This window comes from Nannobrachium achirus, assembly GCF_963921795.1.
Source record: "Nannobrachium achirus genome assembly, chromosome: 1".
Lineage (NCBI taxonomy): Eukaryota > Metazoa > Chordata > Actinopteri > Myctophiformes > Myctophidae > Nannobrachium > Nannobrachium achirus.
The window spans coordinates 13936055-13962222 of record NC_137810.1 but is presented as its reverse complement, the minus strand read 5'-3'; the positions used below and the strand labels follow the sequence as shown (position 1 = coordinate 13962222).

The window sequence follows — 26168 nt, the reverse complement described above, 5'->3', positions numbered from 1 at the left end:
TGTGTTCTTCAGAACACATAACAGGACTTGAAGATCATTTTCTTTTTGTCACGACAGAGACTGTGCGTACTAAAGAGTTTACGGACTGTAATAACCAGCCTGCTTTTTTAAATAACAACAATATAAAGATATTCTTCAGCAGCAGCAGCAGCAGCCCTGTTCCAAAGATTCAACTGATTAACTTCACGATCAGATCCAGCCATTACACTCAAAAGGGACAAACGAGGTGGGTGTTTTTCATTAATTCTTCTTCTGACGTTTAGGTTAGATTAGATGTTGCATGGTGACTCCTTGTAATGCATTCTAATTATAGGCAGATTACACTGGGGGGAAGCTATGCGCTGCTTGCTTGCTTGCTCATAGTTGGTTTCCCCGACTTGATCGCTTAAAGCTGGCGTTTTTCTTTAAGAAAGAATGCTAGCGGTGAGTGATATTTGATAGCCCGTGTTATTCTTTGCTACATTATCCCTCCTCCTCGTCTCTATTCATGCTTTTACCCGACGATAAGAGCAGCGTGTGATATATCCTACCACCACAGCCTGGGCTCACTCACTGGCACTAGATCTTAGCCTACTTTTTTTTTTATTTTTCCATTAAAAAACGGAGCGGCTGCAGCGGACAGGGGCTCTTATAGCGTTTGGCCGCCCCTGATATGTTTTCTATTTCCGCGGCTCCGACATCTCATCGGTGCCCAAATTGCCTGTCCGTGTAATTACTTGAGTTGGCCCATTTAAGTTAAAAGCCTCCCCGCTCACCCTCCCCTCCCCTCCGCGAAAAAGTCCTCTCCCTCTCTCTCTCTCTCTCTCTCTCTCTCTCTCTCTCTCTCTCTGAATGAAACTTGACGATGGTCCGTCTTATTTATCTAGGGGAGTCACTTTCAGGTCGGCTTTTTTGATTCATCTCCTTTTAGATTTAATCAGCACTAAGATACGCCATGGCTTGTCCCTAAGAGCCTTCGCTAATGGGGTTACTGAATGCTTTTGTACCCCCCCCCCCCTCGCTGCCTCCCTCCTCCCCTCCCTCCCTCCTCCCCTCTCTAATTAGCCTACCTGCCTTTCAACAAAGATTTGGCTTAGCCAGCCATGAAGTCTGCCTGACAAAATTGGGGAGGATTAGAATAGAAACTAGCCTACTATACCTACATTCATCTGTGGGTGAAACAAATGCCTGCGTTGCATTAATAGATTATAACTAGGCTAGGTGTGGGTAACCTACTACAGGATTACAGCAGGCCTATAGTATATCATCATGGCTATGTATGTCTCATAAAGCCACATGGATATTGCCTTGTGTGGCTGCAGGATACTGTAGATCCTATTCCTACATTGTGAGTGCAATTTATTATTAAGGATGCCATGAAGTTGAGTGTTGGTAAACACTGGACCAACAATCCAACTTTTTGGGCGACATATTTTAATGTATAGGCCTGGCTACTCTTTTGTGGCTACCTACATTACAAACAAAAAAAAAAGAAAAAAATCTACCTGCCCAGAGTGGAAAGAAGAAGTGAAGCATAGTGTGGCAAAGTATTATTGTGCTATTTAGACATTCTAAAGACAGCTCAACAAAAGGCCATCCTGCTGCATAATAATTGTTCCCGTGGCCTCTAGTCTGGTGTTATCAGTTAACAGACATTCATCATGAGACATCCAATCAAGCAACAGCATGAGGATGGGGCTGAGATCAAGGGCAGATTAGTTCACTGAATGACCCGTGGTTCTCTTGTACCAGGAGGACAGCACATGGAACTGGCCTGGCTCGCCTGGCCCCCCTAATGAGATCAACTATTGTTGCCGCTGTGGAATCTGCAGTCTGCAGCCACTGAAAGAAGAATAAAATGTAACGCCAAGCCATTTCTGAAAGCATAATTATGATGGGGCCTGATGGTTTCATGTTGAGGATAGAATAGTTGACAAACGCAAACAGATTCTAGCAGGTTGTGTCAATACAGTGTATCGCTGTCGTCATGTTGGGGAGACAGAACTGCACAGGGTCACGACCCATGGCTGGTCCTGAGCCGTTGTGTACCAAACAAGGCCTTAACCACTTAAGCCCTATATTCAAAATAAAATAAATAGGCGATCTATAAGCTCACAACGCGTTGCACGGCGACGCGCTGTGAGCTTGTAGATCAGATCTTTTTTTCCAAACACGGGTACGGCCAGGTTGGAAGTGGTTAAAGGACCAGGTCACCTCTGGGACAACCAGATCTTATTTTATTGTTGTGTGGGACACGATCAACACAATCCTGAGTTATTTTTTGTGTTCAATCTGTGTTTTTAGATATTTTAGTATTTCAGCATGCTACAACTGGAATGCATCATATGACCAGTTGTAGCATGCTGAAATCGGCTGAAATACTAAAATATCTAAAAACACAGATTGAACACAAAAAATAACTCAGGATTGTGTTGATCGTGTCCCACACAACAATAAAATAAGATCTGGTTGTCCCAGAGGTGACCTGGTCCTTTAACTACTAACGTAGCAGGTAAAACTTTTGGACTGGACGACGTGCATTTAACATTCTGTGGAGAAACATGGCTTCTACGGTGCACGTAATATTCGTTTTCATTCTGTTTTTGTTTTATTTCAGGGACAATGGTGAACCCCGGAGGCAGCAGCCAGCCACCGCCGGTGGGCACAGGTTCTCTCTCCTGGAAGCGGTGTGCAGGCTGTGGGGGCAAAATCGCAGACCGTTTCCTTCTTTACACCATGGACAGTTACTGGCACAGCCGCTGCCTCAAGTGTTCCTGCTGCCAGGCCCAGCTGGGCGAAATAGGCACGTCGTGCTACACGAAAAGCGGCATGATCCTCTGTAGAAACGACTATATCAGGTAAAGAAAACGACCGTTTCCTCACTAAGCGCCGCTGTGTGAAACAAAACAAATCTATCGTCGTTGTCGGGTGAAAACCTCGTATGTCCAACACCGTTTGTTTTGCATTCATCATTTTAAAAATTATTTAAACTAGTGAAAACAGACGATCTACAAGCACACAACGCCTCGCGCCGCGAGGCGTTGTGTGCTTGTAGATCGGCTGTTTTCACTACTTTTGTGCGACGGCCTTGTACGATGAAGCAGGGCTTTACTTTGCGAAAGAACGTACGCATTTGAAACTTGGGAGATATGAGGTTTCCAGCCGACAACGACGCTATATATCTTTTTTCTTCTATTCAAAAGAAATGACAAAATGTACATGTTCTCTTTTTTTTTTTTTTATGTTTTTGTTTGTCGTTTATAACACTTTTATTTGTCAGAAAATATATAATACTTTTTCCTTTCATTAATTCATTCAGAAAAGGTTGAGGTTGAACGGTTTCCTTTTTGGTATTGTTATTTTTGCAACATGTATCTCATCATCCGGGGGCCGGGCTCATTAAAACGGTCTGGTTGAAGTAGTGTCCCTGGACTCTGCCTAAAAGAGGTCACAGACATGCATGTTGACAGAGCCGAGGAGTTGTTCTGCACACCATCTGCACGTCTGTTTGTCATTCATGGCTAGCTGAAGGAGAGGGGCAGGGTCTCGCACGCTTGTCGTTTTCTCTGCCGACATGCTCGGGACACATGAACTCTCTCAGGGGCTCTCGTGGAATTCGAGGGGGGTCTCTCTCCTCCTCCTTTTTTTTCTTCTTTTTTTTTGGCGAGTTTCTTGGATCAGAAAGGTAGCATTTAATTAGTGAAAAGGGGCTTTTAAAATATTGATGCGAGCGTGTCGGACCTTGAACCAGAGCTGGGTGACGACACTCTCATTCTGATAATGTGGAATAGTCTGGAGTGACAACTTGACCATTCAACAATTTGACCCCTGAGAAGGACAAGCAGCAGCCTTCGTTGTAGCAGCAAACACAAGCACACTTTACCATGATTATTCATCGCGACACTAAACACACAGTCAAATCCTTGGTGTCAATTTAACTCCCAAAGAAGTGCGGGTTCCATTTGTACACATTTTTGGAGATGGATTTACAGTAGATGTAACCGTGCTGCACACACATTTCAGCCTGTATTTGCGCTTTCAAATATAGTTCTGGTATTTCCTGTCTTCCTCTAAAACCCGGCACTTTGTAGATCTTTAAAAAAGATGAACCTGTTTTCCTTACTGTAGTAGATGTTTGTGGGCGTGCGCGCAGCTGCAGTTTTACTTACATTAACGGCCACAGTGAGTTTGCCAGTGAATTTTTCCACCAGCTGCACTCCAAACAATTCAGGAGGTGAAAATGAACATGGCACACAGTTATTAAACCCTGCGCTAGACGAGTCGAAATCTAAAGTGTGCCTGTGTGTGGCGCGCTCTCTCTCTCTCTCTCTCCACCCACCCCTCCACCCCCCCGTAGAAAGGCTGAGGAAAGTCAATGGGGTACTTCATTCATAATGGGAATATAACCTAATTAAGCCATTTAGGCCTAGAATTAATGAATGCTTTAGCTATTGAAAAATAGCAGATATACAAGCTCACAGCGCGGCACTAGCTTGTAGATCTGCTATTTTTGAAAAATGATTTGTTTCCTCCTTTGAATATATCTATTTAAAAGCGAACATTTGTAACTCAAATATTTGCATCTGGGTGGTCCCTGGAACAACATATTTTGAGATGGGGGGGTCTGCGGCCAAATAACTGTAATTTTGGGGGTCCTTGACAAGAAAAGGTTTGAGAACCACTGATTTAGAGGAAGGATTTAGAAGTCAGGGTCAAAGATCGGGTCAAAGATATTCAAAGACTTGCACACATTTTCATGATTTTTCAAAAATTAGCAGATCTACAAGCTCGCAGCGCCGCACTCGGTGCCGCGCTGTGAGCTTGTATATCTGCTATTTTTCAATAGTTAAAGCATGAAATAATGGTTAAAGTGGTTCAAATGTAACGCGACTCGGCTCGGGCGCGTTCCCGGTATTTGGGGGTTAAAATCGGAAGGGGTAAAATGTGGGTACACCTTTTCCACTTGTAAATGAGAGCATGGCGGCTCGCTGGAGAGGTGGAAAGAGCTGGAACACATCTTATATGGAAGCATGAGATGTCTGCGGAGATAAGCAGGGGGGGGGGGAGGGGGCGGCAGGGGAAGGGGAGGGGAGGGGGGGAATCTGACAGTGAGTCCACACAATTAAATGCTTTAATTATTCTCCCCCTCCATTTCCTTTAGTCCTGATGGGTTTTATCTAATGAGATCTGGTCTCTGGCTTGTATCCGCTCCCAATGACGTGTCCGAAATGAATGAGAGCCACATTGCAAACAAAACATTTAATTAACCAAATTGGCTTTTGAGAGAGAGCAAGAGAGAAAGACGGAGCGAGATGGGGGATTATTGCGAAGGCCAGTTTGCCTGTGTGTGTGTGTTAGTGTATTTTCCCTTTTTATTTTCATCTTAAAGGGCCAGCCTCTTTTTGTTTTTTTGTGATGGATTACAAAGCCGACGTTCTGCTTTACAGCATACATTTGGGGGAGTTGTATATATTTCTTTAATGTTTATTAATACGAGCGATATGATAATGCTCAATCCGATTGATCAGGAGGACGCTTGAGTGGAAATGCATCACATTATGGCTAATGGGATGTTCGCCTGGCCTAGGAGGACGATACCCATCTCTCATCAATCACGCCGGGGATGCACAGATGCCACGAATGCCACAGGACTAGCATGCATCTCTGCACGGCGCGGTACAGCCTCCTCCCTGGTGCTAAGCATATTAACCCTGGTGTTTCCCAAGTTGGCTTTCAGAATGTTCCAAGATTTTTCAAAAAAAAAAACAAAAAAAAAACAACAAGCTCACAATGCGTCAGGAGCTTGTAGATCGGCTATTTTCAACATTTGTCGTAGTACATAGTAGGGATGGGACGATATGAACATTTCATATCACGATTATTGTGACAAAATAAATCACGATTTACGATATTATCGCGATAATCAAAATCCATTATCCTGGGGCGGAACATTTGCCAAAAAATAGCAGATCTACAAGCTCACAACGTGTCGCAAACGCCACACGTTGTGAGCTTGTAGATCGGCAATCTTTTGGCAAAGACATTTGATAGAGTGAAAAAAAGACTATATCAAGTACATAATATAATTATAGAGGGTTTAAGTGGTACCGGATATGCAGCTCGGCAAGTAAAAGGTGAATTGATCCCAGTGCATGACGGAGGACGATATCACGATAAATTAAATCTCCACGATACGATTATCGTGAGTGTTTTTTAATCACGATATACGATAATATGGCTTATCGTCCCGTCCCTAGCATATAGGGTGTTTTACCTCAAAGTTGGTGTTTGCTCTCTAGTGTGGGGATTTAAGGGGAGCAAATGCTAATTTCGTGCAAATTTGTCTTAAAGCGCAAAATTTTGCACAGATGTAGCCCAGGGCTTGCTCTAATGATTTAGCTAGGGCGCCCGAGCCGACGACCTTCGGGGTCACCACAGCGGCCAAATCAAGTTGGGCTCCCATTGACTTTCTATACAGCAGTAAAATACCCAGTAAAACATTTTTTTTCTGGGTATATAATTACGATCTGAGGGGTCTAACTTGGGGTTTGTCATGATGCTGAATCCATTGCAGGCATTTGTTTTGCACAAAAAAACATTCCTTGGGCCAGAAAAAAAGGGTTTTTCTGGGTATTTTCCTCCTGTATTGAAAGTCGATGGGAGCCCAACTTGATTTGGCCGCTGTGGCGACCCCGAAGGTCGTCGGCTCGGGCGCCCTAGCTAGATCATTAGAGCAAGCCCTGGGCTACATCTGTGCAAAGTTTTGCGCTTTAAGACAAATTTGCACGAAATTAGCATTTGCTCCCCTTAAATCCCCACACTGCTCCTGAAAGGTGTTGTTTTGAAGGTTGGAGGTTGGGTGTTATTGTGCCGGCTGCTGGTGGAGGAGAGAGAATTAATTTACATGTGGCTGCTGCTGGATTCAGGGAAAATGCCGTCCCCCCCTTTAATTGAATAAGCCTAGGTAATTAAATGGCACTTTTCCAATGGAACGTGTGAGGTAAATCTAATACTTGGTTATTTAATATCACTTTGAAGTCTGCCCACTCAAGCACTATGACAGCACGAGAGAATGTGAACTATTAGGGCAGGGAAGAAGAGAGAGAGGGGGAGAAAAAAAAGGGGGGATCTCAGAAATTAATTAAATCGCATGCAATTTAGGGGAAACGTTTATCTTGATTTGTCATAACAGAATTAATTCAAGGCCTTCAATTCACTTGGGGCCAGATCTGTTACTCTGAATTATCCAAGTGTAATTTGGCTGATCCCCCCCCCCCCCCCATCCCCTACCCCTATCCTCACCACCAACACCACCACAGCCCCCCCACCCACCACACACACACACACACACACACACACACACACACACACACACACACACACACACACACACACACACACACACACACACACACACAGGGGTGTCGCACCAAATTCTGGGCCCTGGGTACAAGGATTCACTCACATTTTGTGCTTTAACTATTACAAAATAGCAGATATACAAACCCGAGTGCCGCGCTGCGAGCTTGTACATCTGCTATTTTTTAAAAATCGGGAAAATGTGTGCAAGTCTTTGAATAATTTAAGATTTTTTGATAAACCTATATTTCTATTGTCAGTGGTGCTCAAACCTTTTCATGTGAAGGACCCCAAAATTATATGTATTTGTCCACGGACCCCCTTCTCAAAATATTTAGTACCAGGGACCCCACAGAAGCAAAATTTGAGTTACAAATATTCGCTTAAAAAGTACATATATTCAAAGATTTGCGCACATTTTCACGAATAAAAAAAAAATAGCATATCTACAAGCTCCGAGTGCCGCGCTGTGAGCTTGTAGATCTGCTATTTTTTCAATAGCTAAAGTATAAAATAATTCCAGGCCCCTCCACCTTGGGCCCTAGTAACTCCGTCCCACTTTCCCACCCCTTTGTGACGCCCCTGCACACACACACACTCCACCCTCCTCATCCAACCTTCCTCTAATGCAGCCCTTGCCATTATGCAAAGCCCCCGCTCAGTATCAATATGGCCGAGTGCTTTTAAGGTGCTTTGGCTGCTGATGTAGGGAGGCATTTTTAATGGACTGTGTTGCAGAAATCATTGTTGTGGGGGTAATTTTACCCCGCTCAAAGGCCTTGGTGAATGGGCTCTGCATTTACCAGACAGCACAGCAGCCCCTAACAGCGAGCCATGCTATATTTCACCTGGCCGAGGTCTCTTTGCCGAAATGAAATCCAATAGTCGTCGCCCCATAGACAAGTCGAGGACGGCTCCAAATTAGTTTTTTATTTAACCCTTTTAGGCCTAAAATTATTGAATGCTTTAACTATTGAACAATAGCAGATATACAAGCCCGTGCTGCAAGCTTGTAGATCTGCTATTGAAAACTTGTGCAAATCTTTCAATATATATTTTTCAAAGCAAACTTTTGTAACTCAAATCTCTGCTTCTGGGGGGGTCCCTGGAACATCATATTTTGAGATGGGGGGGTCCGTGGCCAAATAACTGTAATTTTGGGGGTCCTTGACATGAAGAAGTGAGAACCACTGATTTAGAGGAAGGAATTAGAAGTCGGGTCAAAGATCGGGTCGAAGATATTCAAAGATTTGCACACATTTTCACGATTTTTCAAAAATAGCAGATCTACAAGCTCGCAGCGCGGCACTCGGTGCCGCGCTGTGAGCTTGTATATCTGCTATTTTTTAATAGCTAAAGCACAAAATAATGATTAAAGTGGTTAAAATCTAACACGACTCAGGCACGTTCCCGGTTTTTGAGGTTTAATGAAAGACGTCGCTCGTGGTAGTAGTGGGCTATTTCAAAGTCGGATCCCCCGGTGTGGTGAGCGGATTGGAGGGAGGGGAGGGGGGGGGGGGGAACAAATAAATCAACGTGGCCGCTCTCTTTACGTTGCTCTTGACAAAGCCATCCTCCTCCCTCCCGCGTCTGTAAATGATCTCACAAGAAGAAGGCACACTGCAGGCCTGGGAACCACGCAGGCTGATTTGGAGTAGCGTGGAGGGCGGGGGGGGGGGGGGGGGGGGGGGGAGGGGGGGGATGAAACCAGATGTGTCACTGCAATTAAAGAGTCCCCTGGCTTTAATTACGCTGACCCCGGGGTTCCTTCTTCACCCCTTGCACGGGAGTTCAATGGAAGACGAGGCCATTAGAGTCCAAGTGCAAACTGATAGCAACTTAATTGAGCACCTGAAGGCTCGGGGCCTTTAAATCAACTCGTATCTTAGAAGCCCCGTCCCCTTGTCAAATAATTAACCCATTTAGGCCTGAACACATTATGACGCAATATTTCATGCTTTAAATATAAAAAAAAAATAGCAGATATACAAGCTCACAGCGCCGCACCGAGTGCCGCGCTGCGAGCTTGTAGATCTGCTATTTTTGAAAAATCGTGAAAATTAGAATTTTGACCCGATTCTATAAGTGTCTTTTGAATCCTTCTAAGATTTTTGGAAAAAACCTAGGTTTCTATGTCAGCAATCTGGCCAGCCATCGTCAAAGAAAAGGTCCTTTTCACTTAACTGGAGCTCAGTTAGTCTATGAGAGACTACTATGTCAGTGGTGCTCAAACCTTTTCATGTGAAGGACTCCCAAAATTATATTTATTTGGCCACGGACCCCCATTTCAAAATATCTAGTTCCAGGGACCACCCAGAAGCAAAATTTGAGTTACAAACGTTCGCTTTGAAAATACATATATTCAAAGATCTGCACACATTTTCACGACTTTTTCAAAAATAGCAGATCTACAAGCTCGCAGCGCGGCACTCGGTGCCGCGCTGTGAGCTTGTATATCTGCTATTTTTCACTGGTTAAAGCATTCAATAATTCTAGGCCTGAATGGGTTTTAACCTGGGTATATGAGTGGTGCCCGCTGGTGAGGAACCGGGGCTGCGGCAGCAGAACTCCTGTAGCCTCTTCCTTTGTTGTTGTAAGAAGCCCAGACGTGCACGGCACACACTAGGGATATGGGACGATAAGCGATATTATCGTTTATCGGGATAAAAAAACACTCACGATAATCGCATCGTGGAGATTTAATTCATCGTGATATCGTCCTCACGTCATGCACCGGGATCAATTCACCTTTTATTTGCCGAGCTGCATATCCGGTACAACTTAAAAGATACTTATAATATACGTACTTGATTCAGTCTTTTTTTCACTCTCTATCAAATGTCTTTGCCAAAAAATAGCAGATCTACAAGCTCACAACGCGTCGCTTTTGCGACGCGTTGTGAGCTTGTAGATCTGCTATTTTTTGGCAAATGTTCCACCCCAGGATAATAGATTTTGATTATCGCGATAATATCATAAATCGCGATTTCCTTTGGCACAATAATCGTGATGTGACATTTTCATATCTTCCCATCCCTAGCGCGCACACACACGTACACACACACACACGCACGCACGCACGCACACACACGCACGCACACACATGTTGTTATTACTATACTCGTGAGGACATCAAAACTTTAGGATGGCAATTTTATAATTGCTATTTAGAAGGGGGAAAAAAGAAAAAAACATTGTTGCCAATCCTAAAAAACTGATTTATACTTAGTTGCATGCCAATGCCGCGCACCGAAAATGGCTGCTCTACAGGATCAGGACCATTCTGCAATGCATTGTGAGATTGTAGATCTGCTATTTTTTGGCACTGGCACCCAAATTATGTACAAATAAGGGCATAATTCTATCCTCAATACCTAAAACCTAACCTCTAAGCCCTAACCCCAAGATGCACCTAATTGTAAACGTAACCATAAAAAAACAACTATTAAACCATGACACAGTTCTCTTGTGAGGACCAGGAACACACACACACACACACACACACACACACACACACACACACACACACACACACACACACACACACACACACACACACACACACACACACAGGGGAAATATGGGAGCTGAACAAATCAAATTTTGTTCAGTTTGCGACACGGGCGTAAGAGAAAAGCAAATTGACAAAAGTCTAAAGTTTTGCGTGTCCAAGACCGGATAGACATTAGTGTTTGGAACGACGCCTTTTGATTTCGTAAGTGCGATTGCTTGCGTCCCGTCCCCCCCCCCCCCTTCTCCCCCCACCAAACAAACGAACACGGACACAGTAGTCTTTTTAAAACAAAGGCTTTGTGCTCGTCAACGGCGCCGTGTTTGTCCCCGGCAAAGGCACAATATTGGCAATGTTGTGACAACAGTCTCCAGTTAATTAGTTTCTGAAATTGAGTTTTGATGGAGGCCTTCCAATCGATGCCAAGACGAAATTTGCTTCTTCCAGGGCCCTTGCCTATTGAAAGCTATTTTAGTGTCCCTTTTACAAAGAACTCCCCCCACGCCGTTTTGTCAATATGTTTTAACAATTACGTGAAGGCCGCGCTTTGGGTACAAGAAGCATTTTATCCCTCTGTCAGTTTCACACTTTATACTCAGTGGTTTATTTGCATGCAGCAGCAGCACCTTAAAGACTTCTCCTTCAACTCCTTCTGTGAAGTATCGTCGCTGTCCGGCAGAAACCTTGCATCTCCATATTTCATCCTTTATTATGTATGTATTTTTCTTAGATTAATGGCCTATTTCATGCTTAATCGTACGACAGTGTCATGCAAAAGTAGCAAGAACGGCAGCGCCAAGAGCTAACATGTCACAACTTGTTGTGAGCTTGTAGATCTGCTATTTTGTTTTTAAATGTTCACTTATTCTGACTTTCCTAAAATAGGGATGCAAGGTTGAAAGTGGGTTTTATAAATAATAATGACTACTTCTGAACACGGATTCCTTTTTTAATTTCCTGCAGTTTTTTTTTCCTGTTGTTTTGGACATGGAAGGGTTTTCCCCCGACTGCGACAATGTGCTCTCAGAATGCAAAAAAGGCCACTCTCCTAACATTTCATTGTCTTTTTTGAGCGGTGGTAGACCGCTCCATAGCATGGCTGTGTGTGTATCCGTGTATGTGGGTCTGTAGCCTGCCCTGAGGTGTATGTAGCCTGAGTACCACTGAGTGACCAGAGACAGTGCTGTTAGCCTGAGCATCAACTGCAATACACACGCACGCACGCACGCACACACACACACACACACACACACACACACACACACACACACACACACACACAGAGTAGTGCTGTTGCGCAGCCTCCACGACCACCGCTCCGTTCACACGGGTGTGATTTTTTCTCCTATTCTTCCTTGCTACTTTTTCTTTTAGCCAAAACATCTTTATCAGATTCACACACACACCAATGTTAACCACTCCCCCCTATCCCTTTCTCTTTCCATCCTCCCCCCAGCCCCCCCCCCCCCCCCCCCCCCTCTCCCGAGCATGTCAGATGCCGTGGTCTTATTTGATTGCTTAGGAAAAGTGCAGTGATAGAGCAAACACCCAGTGAGATATGATGACAAATGGGTCCAGATCCCAGTAAATTACTTTCTGCTCAAATCGAAATTTCATTCAGTTTGCTGCTCACCAAGATGAAGTAATCTAAATTGTGGACTCAGAAGGAAGATAGAAGGGAAGCTGGAGCAAGCATTTCATTATCAAGAGGCAGCGAGAGAGAGAGAGAGAGAGGGGAGAGAGAGAGAGAGAGAGAGAGAGGGAGAGAGAGAAGGTTACGGACGAAAGAGATGAGCAGAAGCAAATCTAAAGTGTTGACACCATGATTGAAAAGGTTAACCCATGCACATTATATATCAACCCGAGTAGCTGCGGGTTTCTAATGGAAACGCGGCACTGACAGAGCATTCACAGAGGTCCTAATGGCAAAAGCACTATGTCTCCGCCTCGATGTACAATCAAATCCTCTTAGGCCCTGATTGCTTATGTTCCAGGTTATTATTACGTAGCAAAAAAAAAAGAGAAAAAAGTGCACCAAAAGTAATGTGCAGTTTGCCGTGCTGTAGCTGTTCATGGAAGTGCAGTGCAGTGGTGGGTGTTGTTGCTGTGATGTATTTTCTTTTGGTATATGACTGTCAAGTCGGTCTGCATTCCTTGTTCTGGATTTCTATTTCCTTTTAGGTGAAGGACTGAACCTGCCCTTTGGCGCAGTGGTTCTCAACCTTTTCAGGCCGGGACCCCCCAAATAATCATATTTTAACTGGGGACCCCCCACCCTGACGAGCACTAAGAGTTGAGGCATTACATTTTGTATAACACGGTTCTATTGGGAAAATAGCAGATCTACATGCTCACAACGCCTCGCGTTGCGAGGCGTTGTGAGCATGTCGATCGGCTATTTTCACAATTTCAGGTTCTAATATTTGACAATTTGACCAATGTATAAATTGTAATTTTAGATGTATTAAAAAAGTCCTTAAATTGTCACTTTAGACATGTGTAGATACCTCTATTCACTTAAACTTTATGTTGGTTTGTTCACTTTTGAGTGAGAAAACAATGTTGCACATTAAGTTAATCATCTGGAGACCCCCCCAAAATAATTTGGGGCTCCCCTGGGGGTCCCGACCCACAGGTTGAGAACCACTGCTTTGGCGGACACCAAACTCGCCCAACGTGTGTGGTTTGTGTTGTTTGTGACTGAACGCCTGTTCTATACAATGTTGCTGTAACACTTGCTTTCTTTGTATTCATTTTGTAGATTATTCGGAAACAGCGGAGCTTGCAGTGCGTGCGGTCAGTCCATTCCAGCCAGTGAATTGGTGATGAGGGCACAGGGCAATGTGTACCACCTTAAGGTAATGTCCATGACGATGTCCATAACGTATGGGCTAATTCTCAACCTTGTTATTTTCCATGTTTGATGTTCATTAGGCCAGCGGTTCTCAAATGTTTATATTTCAAGGTTTTGGTCATTTATCGTCTAATCAGGCTTTTATGAACACCCTGAACAGTTTTTAATTTGCTTCATTCAATATTTAGATATTTGATGTAAATGTTAACCGGCCCTCCAGGCCCAGGGCCTCTCCCCATACACACCCATTGTAACTTCAAACTCTATTTTAACCATGATAGATCATCAAAAACACACATTATTTTTCTGGTGACTCATACTAACCTCCTAATACGTGAGCAGGCCGTGCTTTTTCAATAACTTTTTTCATTTGCGTGAATTTCATTTTAATGAATCTATCATGGTTAAAATCAAGTTTGAAGTTACAATGCGTGTGTATGGGGAGGCGTCCTGCAGGAGGAGGCCTGGTAAAATTTACATCAAATATCTAAATACTGAATCAAGCAAATTAAAAACTGTCCAGGGGTGTTCATAAAAGCCCCATTAGACGATAAAATAACCAAAAGTTTTTTGAAAGTGAAATATCCTTTAACTCTGACAGTATACAAATGGAACCAAATGGACCCATTAAGGTCCATTTGGTTCCATTTGTACACTGTCAGAGTTACAGACTTGCATGGGTCAATTTAGACCCCCATAAAGGAACCCACAGACTCCCTGGAATCCACTTTGAGAACCACTGCATTGGGCCACAGACCCCCATTTGATACATTTTTTGACTTGTGTAAAAACCATAATCTACACTGCAAAAATGCCAGTGCAAATATGTAACTCTCAGAGCATACAAATGGAACCAAATAGACCGTGAGGTTCTAGTTGGTTCCCAAACTATCAATCATGTAACTGCGGTCCCCTCTTGAAAACCCCCAACGTGAGAAACTGACTTTATTCATTTGTTTAGCGGGACACTTTTCGCTCAACGACAGTGCCTCCTTGTCTTTTTGTCGGGTGACAATGGTGGAAAGAGACGCGTGACGAAGTATTCATTAGCCTTTAATGTTCCGACTAAGAATGATAAGAATGATCATGATAAGACTACGAGGCACGATAAGCGGCACTGATTAGCATTCATACATTGAAGGCCTTCAAGGTCAAGCATGTGGTCTATGTTTTAACCCACAGCTGGGTCAACAAACCCGCTGTGTTGATTGTTAAGGATCAGGGGCATAGTTCTGCCGATTTAAAATGACTCCAATACGGAACTAAAACTTCCTATGATTGGCCGCTAGTTGCGCTGTTTTCCCCCCCGGCCGATCGCAAAAAGAATTGCCCTCCATTGGATCCCATTCATTTTCCCCTTTTGTTTTCTAACCTTAATTAACATTTTCATGAATACTGTATGGTTCCTATCGCTAGTTAAAAATTGCCTTTCAATCACCATCATATTCGTTTTGTCGAAATGTGGTCCAATGTATTTTAAAATAAATGATAAAGTTGCGGGGGGGGGGGGGGGGGGGGGCGTGGCCAACTAAACTAATACCAGCCGGCTGTGTTCTTCTTCGTGTGCTGTATTTCGGGAGGCTCCGACCACATTCTCCCATGTATCCCTGCGTTGCACGTGACTGTTGGCAGCCAATAGCATCTCTGATGCCTTTACAATTCTATGATGGCGACACCCATTCCAAGGGGTAGAAAGGGCCATTTGCGCTGCATAGAAACCAATGGCTTCGCATCGTCCATATTTTTCTACAGTCTATGTTAAGGATAGGGCTGTCACGATTATGACATTTTACATGACGATTAATTGTCACTCAAATAATTGCGATTAACGATTTAATTGTGTATTTGTCGTTGACAATTACATTTCTGTTTGGCTTTTAGGCTTTGAAGTTGCACATGGCAGTTATGACACATAACCTAAATATACAAAGAAATGACTGACATATTTGACAACTTTACACTTTAAAAAGAACATTGATAGTGGAAATAGCCGATCGGCTATTTCCACTACTTTTTAAATGTTTAAACATATTATATAAACACTTTTCAACATGTAAACGATTATGACGATTATCCCAAAATAATTGCGATTATGTCAAATAATTGCGATTAGACGATTATGCAATAATTGTGACAGGCCTAATTAAGGTTTTCTGAAAAATACCTACTGTAAATAAACCTGCATGGAACATGTCAAATACCTCGAGGAACAACCGACACACGTCATTTCCTTGTCAAGTAACACGATCCTTATAATAACCACATGAACCTGTTCAGGGCACTTCGAGAACACACAGACGTTTGGTGGGAATACACAAACTTTCTTCAAAACAAAACATTCAGCGAAAATAGGAAGACATTCACCCTTTGATGAGGTATAGAGGTTTTAAGTGGTTAATGGGGCCGTCACGGTTATGACATTTTACATGACGATTAATTGTCACTCAAATAATTGCGATTAACGATTTCATTGTGTTTTTTGTCGTTGACAGTTACATTTCTGTTTGGCTTGTAGGCTTTGAAGTTGCACATGGCAGTTATGACACATAACCTAAATATACAAAGAAATGACTGACATGTTTGACAACTTTATACTTAAAAAAGTCGCGGTGCGACACGTTGTGAGCTTGTAGATCGGCTATTTCCACAAATTTTTTTGAAAGTGTTTGAAACTATATTAACATTTCTCAACATGGAAACGATTATGAGGATTATGCAAAATAATTGCGATCACCTCAAATGATTGCGATTAGACGATTATGTAATAATTGTGACAGCCCTAGTGGTTAACTGCTTGCCTCGCACTCATTGTGTCTGTGTTTCCGTGCACGCGCACACACGTGCACATTCACTCAAAGGTATCATTACATAACTGGATCGAGTTATGCTGCCTCATGGTCCGAGGGGGACCGTGTTTGTGTGTGTGTGTGTGTGTGTGTGTGTGTGTGTGTGTGTGTCCAGGGGCGTCACACCAAATTCTGGGCCCTGGGTACAAGGATTCACTGCGGGCCCCCCATGAATGTTAACTATTGAAAAATAGCAGATATACAAGCTCACAGCGCGGCACCGAGTGCCGCGCTGCAAGCTTGTAGATCTGCTATTTTTGGAAAGTCGTGAAAATGTGTGCAAGAAACCTATGTTTCCATGTCAAGGACCCCCAAGATGATATGTATTTGGCCACGGACCTCCATCTCAAAATATTTAGTTCCAGGGACCCCCCAGAAGCAACATTTGAGTTACGAAGTAAAAAAATACATATAAGATTTGCACACATTTTCATGACTTTTCAAAAATAGTAGATCTACAAGCTCGCAGCACGGCACTCGGTGCCGCGCTGTGAGCTTGTAGATCTGCTATTTTTCAATAGCTAAAGTTACTAGGGCCCCTCCACCTTGGGCCCTAGTAACTCAGTCCCACTTTCCTACCCCTTGTGACGCCCCTGTGTGTGTCTGCGTGAGTGTGTGCGATAGAGATGGATAGAATAGATCCTCTTCATTGTGTCTCTCTCTCTCTCCCTCCCGCGACAGTGTTTCACGTGTTCCACCTGCCGGAACCGGCTGGTCCCCGGGGACCGGTTCCACTACATCAACGGAAGCCTGTTCTGCGAACACGACAGACCCACGGCGCTCATCAACGGCCACTTGAGTTCACTGCAGACAAACCCCCTACTGCCAGACCAGAAGGTAAGAGCTGTCCCTGTTAGCCATGGAGACATGAGACCTCACTGATAGGGCTGTGACAGGGCTATGACATTTTACATGACGATTAATTGTCACTCAAATAATTGGCGATTAACGATTTAATTGTGTTTTTGTCGTTGATAATTACATTTCTGTTTGGCTTTTAGGCTTTGAAGTTGCACATGGTAGATATGACACATAACCTAAATATACAAAGAAATTACTGACATATTTGACAACTTACTACTTAAAAAAAAACGTTGATAGTGGAAATAGCCGATCTACAAGCTCACAACGCGTTGCGATGCGACGCGTTGTGAGCTTGTAGATCTGCTATTTCCACTTTCGGACATTTTTCAACATTCACGATTATGACGATTATGACAAAATAATTGCGATAATGTCAAATAATCACGATTAGACGATTATGTAATAATTGTGACAGCCCTATGTTAGCCATGGAGACATGAGACCTCGCTGCTGCCCTGGTGGAGCTAGAGGAGCAGCCATTCCCAATAGGGATGGGACGATATGAGAATTTCACATCGCGATTATTGTGACCAAAGAAATCGCGATTTACGATATTATAAAATATTCCCAACATCCATTATCATCCCGGGGCGAAACATTTGACAAAAAGATTGCAGATCTACAAGCTCACGACGCGCGAAGTTGCGACGCGTTATGAGCTTGTAGATCGGCTATTTTTTGGCAAAGACATTTTGATAGCGAGTGGAAAAAAATACGTATACCGGTATTATAAGTACCTTATAATAAAAAAAAAATGATTTTGGGGGGGTCCCTAGATGATTAGCTTAATGAGCAACATTGTTTTCTCACTCAACAGTAAACAAACTAACATAAAGTTTAAGTGTATAGAGGTTATCTGCACATTTCTAAAGTGACAATTTAAGGACTTTTTAAAACCTCTACAACAGGGATGTCAAACTCAAATACACAGTGGGCCAAAATTTTAAAAATGGTACAAGTCGAGGGCCGGACTGGTTCAATGTTTATTTAAACGTGGGCTTGCAGTCACAGGCCCTCGATACGCGCCAATGCACTAGCAGTGCATTGTGGGACTATTATGGTGGTGCATGTGTAGCAGAGTGACTCACTGCCTCAGGCTGATGGCATCAAAAAGTCTAATATTTCCCCAAGTCCATAGGGATATCCCTTTGGTCTGATGGTTAAGATGTTGGACTTGCATGTGGGAGACCTTGGTTTGAATCCCAGGCATTGCATGTGCAATATACCAGTGGGCCAGTTCTAATAGTAATTAAATATCATTTAAGTTTGACATAATGTGCTCTACAATGACAAATTAAACATTGACCAAATTAGCCGATCTACATGCGAGGCGTTGTGAGCATGTAGATCTGCTATTTTCACAATAGAACCGTGTCATACAAAATTTAATTCCTCATTCCTTAGTGCTCGTCAGGGTGGGTGGGTGGGGGGGGGGGGGGGGGGGGGGGTCCCCAGTTCAAATATGATTATTTCGGGGGTCGCGTCCTGAAAAGGTTGAGAACCGCTGATCCAGAGGTATCTCTGCTCGCTTTCCTGTCCGTGGCCCAATTTCAAAGGGTCAGGCGGAAAACTCCCGAAAAAAGGCTAGTCAGTGCAAGGTTATCATCAGTCAACAGGAGTAGTTGACAGAGAGGGAGAGAGAGAGGAAGGGGAGGGGGGGGGGGGGGGGGGGTTCTGTTATTTCTCTGCGCCCACATTTTTCACTCTGATTATATTGATGACATTGATTTCGTCTTTACTGCGAGGCAAGGAATAGATATTAAATGTTATTGACCGAAGATGAATTTAAATTTATTTTAGACCAGGCCGATGGATTTTTCCATCATTCTCTGTGCAGTGTGCGGAAGACATGGGCATGGGGGTGGGGTGGGGTGGGGGTTGGGGGGGAACACAGAATCTGTGAAAGTGATTCAGAGTGCCTTAAGTGTACACAAACAATCCGCTATAGGCACAAGCATTTTTTCTTCCTCACGCATTAACCACGTTAACCCTGCCATCCCTATTTTGGGGACATTTTCAAATATCTTTTTGGAATTGCTCATATTTTCAAAAATAGCCGATCTGCAAGCTCACAATCTTTTCGCCATGTGATGTGCTGTGAACTCTCAGATCAGCTATTCGTCTCAGATCTAGCTATTCGTCATACGATGAAGTACCCTTGTTTCCTGTTGAGATTGGCACATTTCACCCGGGTTTTTTCATCTAACTCACGTCACTTTTGTCTGCTGACCTCACTGAGCAATGAAATGAACAGAAAATAAAACAATTCACAGGAGGTAAGCAGTGATCACCCCATGATGTGCACTGCAATGTAGTTTAAAATGCACTACATTGCAGGCGTTTTTTGAGAGTGAAAACATAAGAAGAAGACACATGTGTCATGTGTGATCTGGGCAGCTTGCCCCAGGAAATGTGCCAAGCTCAATAGGGAAGAACGGTATATAGAGCCTAAGTGGTTCCCTTGCTCCCTCCAACCAATCACACAGTATTCGTAGTAGTAGTTGATCCACGATTATGGCGAGAAACAACACAACACAACGCCCGCCTCCATTAGCAGCTAGTTTTGTTTTATGTTTGTCTACATTAAAGGGCGCATTCGTCAACCGTATCAACGTGAGCGCTACCACCTGCTCCGAGTTATTACGCGCGGGGGCCCGAAAATATGTATCCAAGGCCTGAGGTTCATCACAGACACCCAGCCACAGCTAGTATATCATGCAACATGTCATCACGGCTCGCCCCTGATTTGATCTGGATGCCTCCGGTGAAAGCAGAAACAGAGGGACTAATCATATATGGAGGATAACTTCATTCTTCAGGATAGCTCCCATTCTGCCAGCAGGGTGATAGAATCATTCCAGCTCTCACAACAAGCAGCTTTATTGATACCTTGTCGGCACACACTGTACAGAGAGATTGTGTGTGTGTGTGTGTGTGTGTGTGTGTGTGTGTGTGTGTGTGTGTGTGTGTGTGTGTGTGTGTGTGTGTGTGTGTGTGTGTGTGTGCGCGCAGTGGCGTCAGTTCAGAAAAAGCTAAGGTATGGCAACATGACTGGTGTCTTGCATGAAGACACCAGTCATGTTGCCATACCTTAGCAACAGGCATGATACATTTATTTTAAGCAGTACGTTTTATTTTTTTCCCCCCGTTTCTACAGTTTCTTGGGCTGGATATGGCAGCCCGGAATGGTTGTTCAAGTGCAGCTAAACTTGGCATGTTAGTGAACGTGCCACAATTAACAATAATGCATTGCACCTGTGCAGCTGACCTGCGGAACCTGGGAATATACATTTTTTTTCAAGATGGGGAGAATACAACCACCTTGTTAAAATGACCATTTGGTTAAATTTTGCATTTGTAGTAATTTTTATTTAATTTAACAACATAATAACCAGCGCAGATAGACAAAGAGACATTCATGGATTTATATTTAAAAGTATCTTTTATTCCCCTTCCCCCCCCCAGGGTATGGCAGCTGCATACCCCTGCCATACCCAATTGACGCCCCTGTGTGTGTGTGTGTTGTGTGTGTGTGTGTGTGTGTGTGTGTGTGTGTGTGTGTGCGTGTGTGCGTGTGTGCGTGTGCGTGTCAGAGTTGGACTGAAGGAGGAATTATATTGTTGGGAGCATGCATTTCACCTTGAGTGGATATGTGAGTGCTGGGAGAGGTGGAACTCCATTAAGCCCCCCCCCCCCCACACACACACACACACACACACACACACACACACACACACACACACACACACACACTCTCCCTCAAGCCCTCCCTTCCTCCACATTACAGGCCTTTTAAGGGCTTGTCACTTTTACAAATCAGCTCTTAAGAGTGCCTCACATTCAAATTGAAAGCCCGTTGCATTATCTAGCTTAATTTTAAATGTCTGTTTAAGTCCTTCACTCCCCCGCCTGCCCGCCCGCCACCCCTCCCGCGGTGTCTGTTGTACCGCGGCTTGCTAGCAGTAAATATGAGGCCTCATTGTTTATTTATGGTCTAACATCAATTGTAGTGAAAACTACTGAATTATTGATGCTAAAATGCAATCTGAATATTGGCCCTGGCGCTTTAATTATAGCGGAGAGGGAATTATTAACCCGTTCAGAACGGGTACACCTTGTTGTGTATCATTATTTTATGCTTTAACTATTGAAAAATAGCAGATATACAAGCTCACAGCGCGGCACCGAGTGCCGCGCTGCGAGCTTGTAGATCTGCTATTTTTGAAAAATCGTGCAAATTTGAATTTGGACCCGATTCTATAAGTGTCTTTTGAATCCTTCTAAGGATCTGGCCAGCCATCGTCAAAGAAAAGGTCCTTTTCACTTAACTGGAGGTCATCAGTTAGTCTGTTCTTGAGAGACTACTATGTCAGTGGTTCTCAAACCTTTTCACGTGAAGGACCCCCAAAATGATATGAATTTGTCCACGGACCCCCATCTCAAAATATTTAGTTCCGGGGACCACCCAGAAGCAAAATTTGAGTTACCAAACGTTCGCTTTAAAAATACATATAGTCAAAGATTTGCACACATTTTCACGACTTTTTCCAAAAATAGCAGATCTACAAGCTCGCAGCGCGGCACTCGGTGCCGCGCTGTGAGCTTGTATAATCTGCTATTTTTCACCGGTTAAAGCATTCAATAATTCTAGGGCCTAAATGGGTTAAATAAACAGAGACACCTCCCCTCCCTCCCTGGCACAGCAGGGGTTGAGAGCCAGGCCTCGCGTCGCGTTGTCGTGGTCTCCGTGCAAACCAGTAGAACCATGTTCCCGGTGAGGACCTTCATCAGACATAGGTTGCCTTTCTTTTGAGTTTGTGTAAACAGCGGCTGTGTGCGGATGCATGTAGAGAGTGTGAGTGCACCGGCGTACATTCCTCCTGGTAGAATAACCTGCGGTGCTGAGAGAGGCTTTCAAAGTCAATACAACTTACATATCTCCAGCAGTGCAACATAACAAGCAAAGAGAGAGGCCGTGTGTGAGAGAGAGAGAGTGAGAGCTAGGTAGGGATGGGACGATACGCGATATTATCGTTTATCGTGATAAAAAAAAAAACACTGGCGTTAATCGTATCGTGGAGATTTAATTCGTCGTGATATCGTCCTCGGTCATGCACTGGGACCAATTCACCTTTTATTTTGCCGAGCTGCATAACCGGTACCACTTAAACCCTCTAGAATTGGTAAAAGGTACTTATAATATACTCTTTTTTTTCACTCTCTATCAAATGTCTTTGCCAAAAAATTGCAGATCGGGGCGCCCGCTGGCTTAGTGGTCAAGGCGCATACCACATACTAGGCTATGATGCCTGCTGGCGTCGCCGGTTCGATTCCCGATTCGGACGACCTTTGCCACACGTCATTCCCCATCTCTCTCCCCATTTCCTGTCAGTCTACTGTCCTATCGAATAAAGGCATAAAAAGCCCAAAAACAAATCTTAAAAAAAAAAAAAATGCAGATCTACAAGCTCACAACACAGTGAGCTTGTAGATCTGCAATTTTTTGGCAAATGTTCCCACCCCAGGATTATGGATTTTGATTATCGTGATAATATTGTAAATCGTGATTTCTTTTGTCACGATAATCGTCCCATCCCTGTGTGTGAGAGAGAGCGAGAGAAAGCGCATGAGAGCGAGGCTGAGGAAGCAATGGAGAAAGCCGTGGTGGAAAGCAAATGAATGGGTCGTTGCCCGCGTGGACACGCATGGCTCATCTATTGGCCATCATTTTGATTATGTGCGATTTCACGGTGACACAATTGGTGTCGTCTAGTGGTGCTCGTGGTGGCAGCACCCGGACATTTGATGCTCATTTATTAAGTAGGCCCTCCCCGGCTTCTCCCTAATCTCCTTCTTCAGGACAGACAAATTACCTTTCTCATACGGAGCGGCCGTGAACCCAGGGGAACCAGACCCTCCCGGCGTCAGTCACTTTAATTAGCCCCCAAGTAGGAGTTTGCAATTACTAATAGACTTGACGCCCTCCTAGTGGATTGAGGGATGAAGGGAAAAGTAAATTGCCCCTTAGAAAAGCGTAAAGGAAGGAAAAGCAAAGGGAATAGAAAAGGGCGGTGAGGGGGAAAAAGAGAGAGATGAAAAAGTTGGCCTGAATGTTTGGTGGAAAGCGAGACAGATAATTGCCTTTATTCCGCCCGTATCTTTTACGGTTTTCACAGGAACTCTGTGTTGCCTCCCGCGGTTATGTCGGAGCGTCGTTAAAATTATACCAAAGAGAATCGCTTCATGCGTTGCACCTTTTAAAGTTAATGCAAAGGAAATGGGGCAGCAGATGGTTTCCAAAGCCTCGCTGATCAATAAATTAAATGAGGGCTTTACTGGATCTGACGAGGAAAGGGGGAATAAAAATAAAAACCCGTTGATGGAATCTTCCGCAGCTCACAGGAATGATGTGGAATATGGCGGGGTGTTTTTAGTGAGTGAATGCTTCAGGGAGTTAAGAGGACCCTGCCTCTTCTCTTGTTACTGCCATCTCACCTTTTGTCTCTCTCTCTAAACGGGCTGTCACAATTATTACATAATAATTGTCTAATCGCAATTGTTTGACACAATCTCGATTATTTTTCATAATCGTCATAATCGTTTCCATGTTGAAAAATGTTCATAAATATTGTTTTAAGTAAAAAATAGTGGAAATAGCAGATCTACAAGCTCACAACTCGCGTTAGGGTTAGCGACGCGAGTCGCTTGCGATGCAACGCGTTTTGTGCTTGTAGATCGGCTATTTCCACTGTCAATGTTCTTTTTTAAGTATAAAGTTGTCCAATATGTCAGCCATTCTTTCATGTGTCATATCTACCATATGCAACTTCAAAGCCTAAAAGCCAAACAGAAATGTAATTGTCAACGACAAAAAAACACAACGAAATCGTTAATCGCAATTATTTGAGCGACAATTAATCGGCATGTAAAATGTCATATCTTGACAGCCCTATTATACTCCTCCAGACCACACTGTCTCACCTTTTGATGTTTTTTTTGTTTTTTTTTCCCCCTACTTTTTCTCTTCTTCTTCCATCTCCTTTTAGGTGTGTTAGGCCGGGTGGGGGGCGAGAGAGAAAGAGAGAGAGAGAGAGCGAGAGAGAGAGAGAGAGAGAGAGCGCCGTGCTGGAAGCAGGAAGCGTGCCTTCATTTAAACCCTTAACTCATTGTCACCCGAGACGTCTCGACGTGGATCAGCACCCCAAGGCCTGTTCTTCTTTTTTCTTTTTTTTCTTTTTTTTTGTCCTTTTTGCTGAGCTCCAACGCTCCTTGCGTCCATCAACCCCCGTGTACCCAGGAGGAGCACCTTCTCCTCCATGCTACTGTACCTACCTATACTCCGCAGTCCATAAACCCACAGACACTCAAAGCCTCTCAGTCTTTGGCTTCCCCCCCCTCCCCTCCCAGAGGTTACGGGTGGATTCTCGGCTGGCCACAAATGATGCCCCCTGAACTGGACTACTACCGAGGAGGAGGAGGAGGAGGAGGAGGAGGACACTGCTGCCGAACCTGGAGTAAAAAAAAAAAAAGATGAAATAAATAAATAAAAGAGACTGGTCAAAGAGCCCGAGCCGAGCCGCCCCCAGAGGGACTTCCTCTTCTTCTTCTTCTTCTTCGGGGGAGACAAAATGAGATGCCACGCGGTGGGATGTTCGTTCTGGGTGAGCAAGCGAGAGAGAGAGAGAGAGAGGAGAGCGAGAGAACTGAAAAGAGACACACACACACAAAAGGGTACTCGAACGACGAACGCAGGGCTTTTTGAAATCTGCGTTCGCGCAATTTGTTTAAAGACAATTTTGGGGGGTGGGGGAGGAGGAGGAGGGGGAGGGCGGGCGGGAGGGAGGGAGGGAGGGAAGTAACCGGGGACCTTGAAAAAGAAAAAAAAAAAAGAATCTTTTCCTTTTTCTATCCTCCCATTTCCCCTTGAATCAACAACATGGTGTTTCCACTTTCTATATTTTAAATGTTGTAAAAGGAGGGGATGTTGTTTTCTTTTGGTGGTGTAATAATGAAAAGTCGGGGGTTTTCAGAGACAGACAGCGAGAGAGAGAGAGAGAAGGAGCGGGGGAAAAAAAAATCTGTGGCTTTTTTTTGTGGAAAAACAAATCATGAACACTCGCGTTGTATTTGTATAACTACCATGTATGTACAGTATGCATGTAAATGTCGTTGTCAAGGCGTGGCTACCGTACATTCTGCCCCTCAAACACACAGTCCAGTCTTTACCCCCCCACCCCCACCCTCCCCGAACCCATGGCAAACTAAAGTCTGAGTTATACTCAGCTGTGCGTAGGTGTCACGGACCGGAAATAGGCCGTCTATAAGCTCTTGCTATGTGCTTGTTAGACAGGGGCGTCGCACCAAATTCTGGGCCCTGGGTACAAGGATTCACTGACTGGGAACGCATTGTTACGCATTATTTTGTGCTTTTTACTGTTGAAAAATAGCAGACATACAAGCTCGCAGTGGGATCTTGTAGGTCTGCTATTTTTGAAAAATCTTTGTGTCAAATCCTTCTACGTTTTTTTTAAAAAAACCTATGTTTCCCATCTCAAAACATTTAGTTCCAGGGACCCCCCCCCCCCAGAAGAAAAATTTGAGTTACAAATATTCACTTAAAAAATACATATATTCAAAGATTTGCACACATTTTCACGACTTTAAAAAAAATAGCAGATCTACAAGCTCGCAGCGCGGCACTCGGTGCCGCGCAGTGAGCTTGTATATCTGCTATTTTTCAATAGCTAAAGTATAA

At 43.9% G+C, this 26168-nt stretch overlaps 1 protein-coding gene across 1 annotated transcript; it reads left to right on the top strand.

The window, feature by feature from the left end:
* lmo4b (LIM domain only 4b) lies at positions 1–24877 on the top strand. Its single transcript, XM_080726047.1, has 5 exons — positions 1–226; positions 2597–2837; positions 13611–13707; positions 17231–17386; positions 24460–24877. Exons 2-5 carry the CDS (start codon positions 2602–2604, stop codon positions 24466–24468), a joined length of 498 nt encoding a protein of 165 aa, XP_080582173.1. The 5' UTR covers positions 1–226; positions 2597–2601; the 3' UTR covers positions 24469–24877.
* The last annotated feature ends 1291 nt before the right edge of the window (positions 24878–26168 follow it).

Coding starts and splice junctions, on each gene's coding strand:
- lmo4b (XM_080726047.1), top strand. CDS start 2,602: ATGGTGAACCCCGGAGGCAGCAGCCAGCCACCGCCGGTGGGCACAGGT. Junction 2,838..13,610: donor TGTAGAAACGACTATATCAG/GTAAAGAAAACG, acceptor TTCATTTTGTAG/ATTATTCGGAAACAGCGGAG. Junction 13,708..17,230: donor GCAATGTGTACCACCTTAAG/GTAATGTCCATG, acceptor CTCCCGCGACAG/TGTTTCACGTGTTCCACCTG.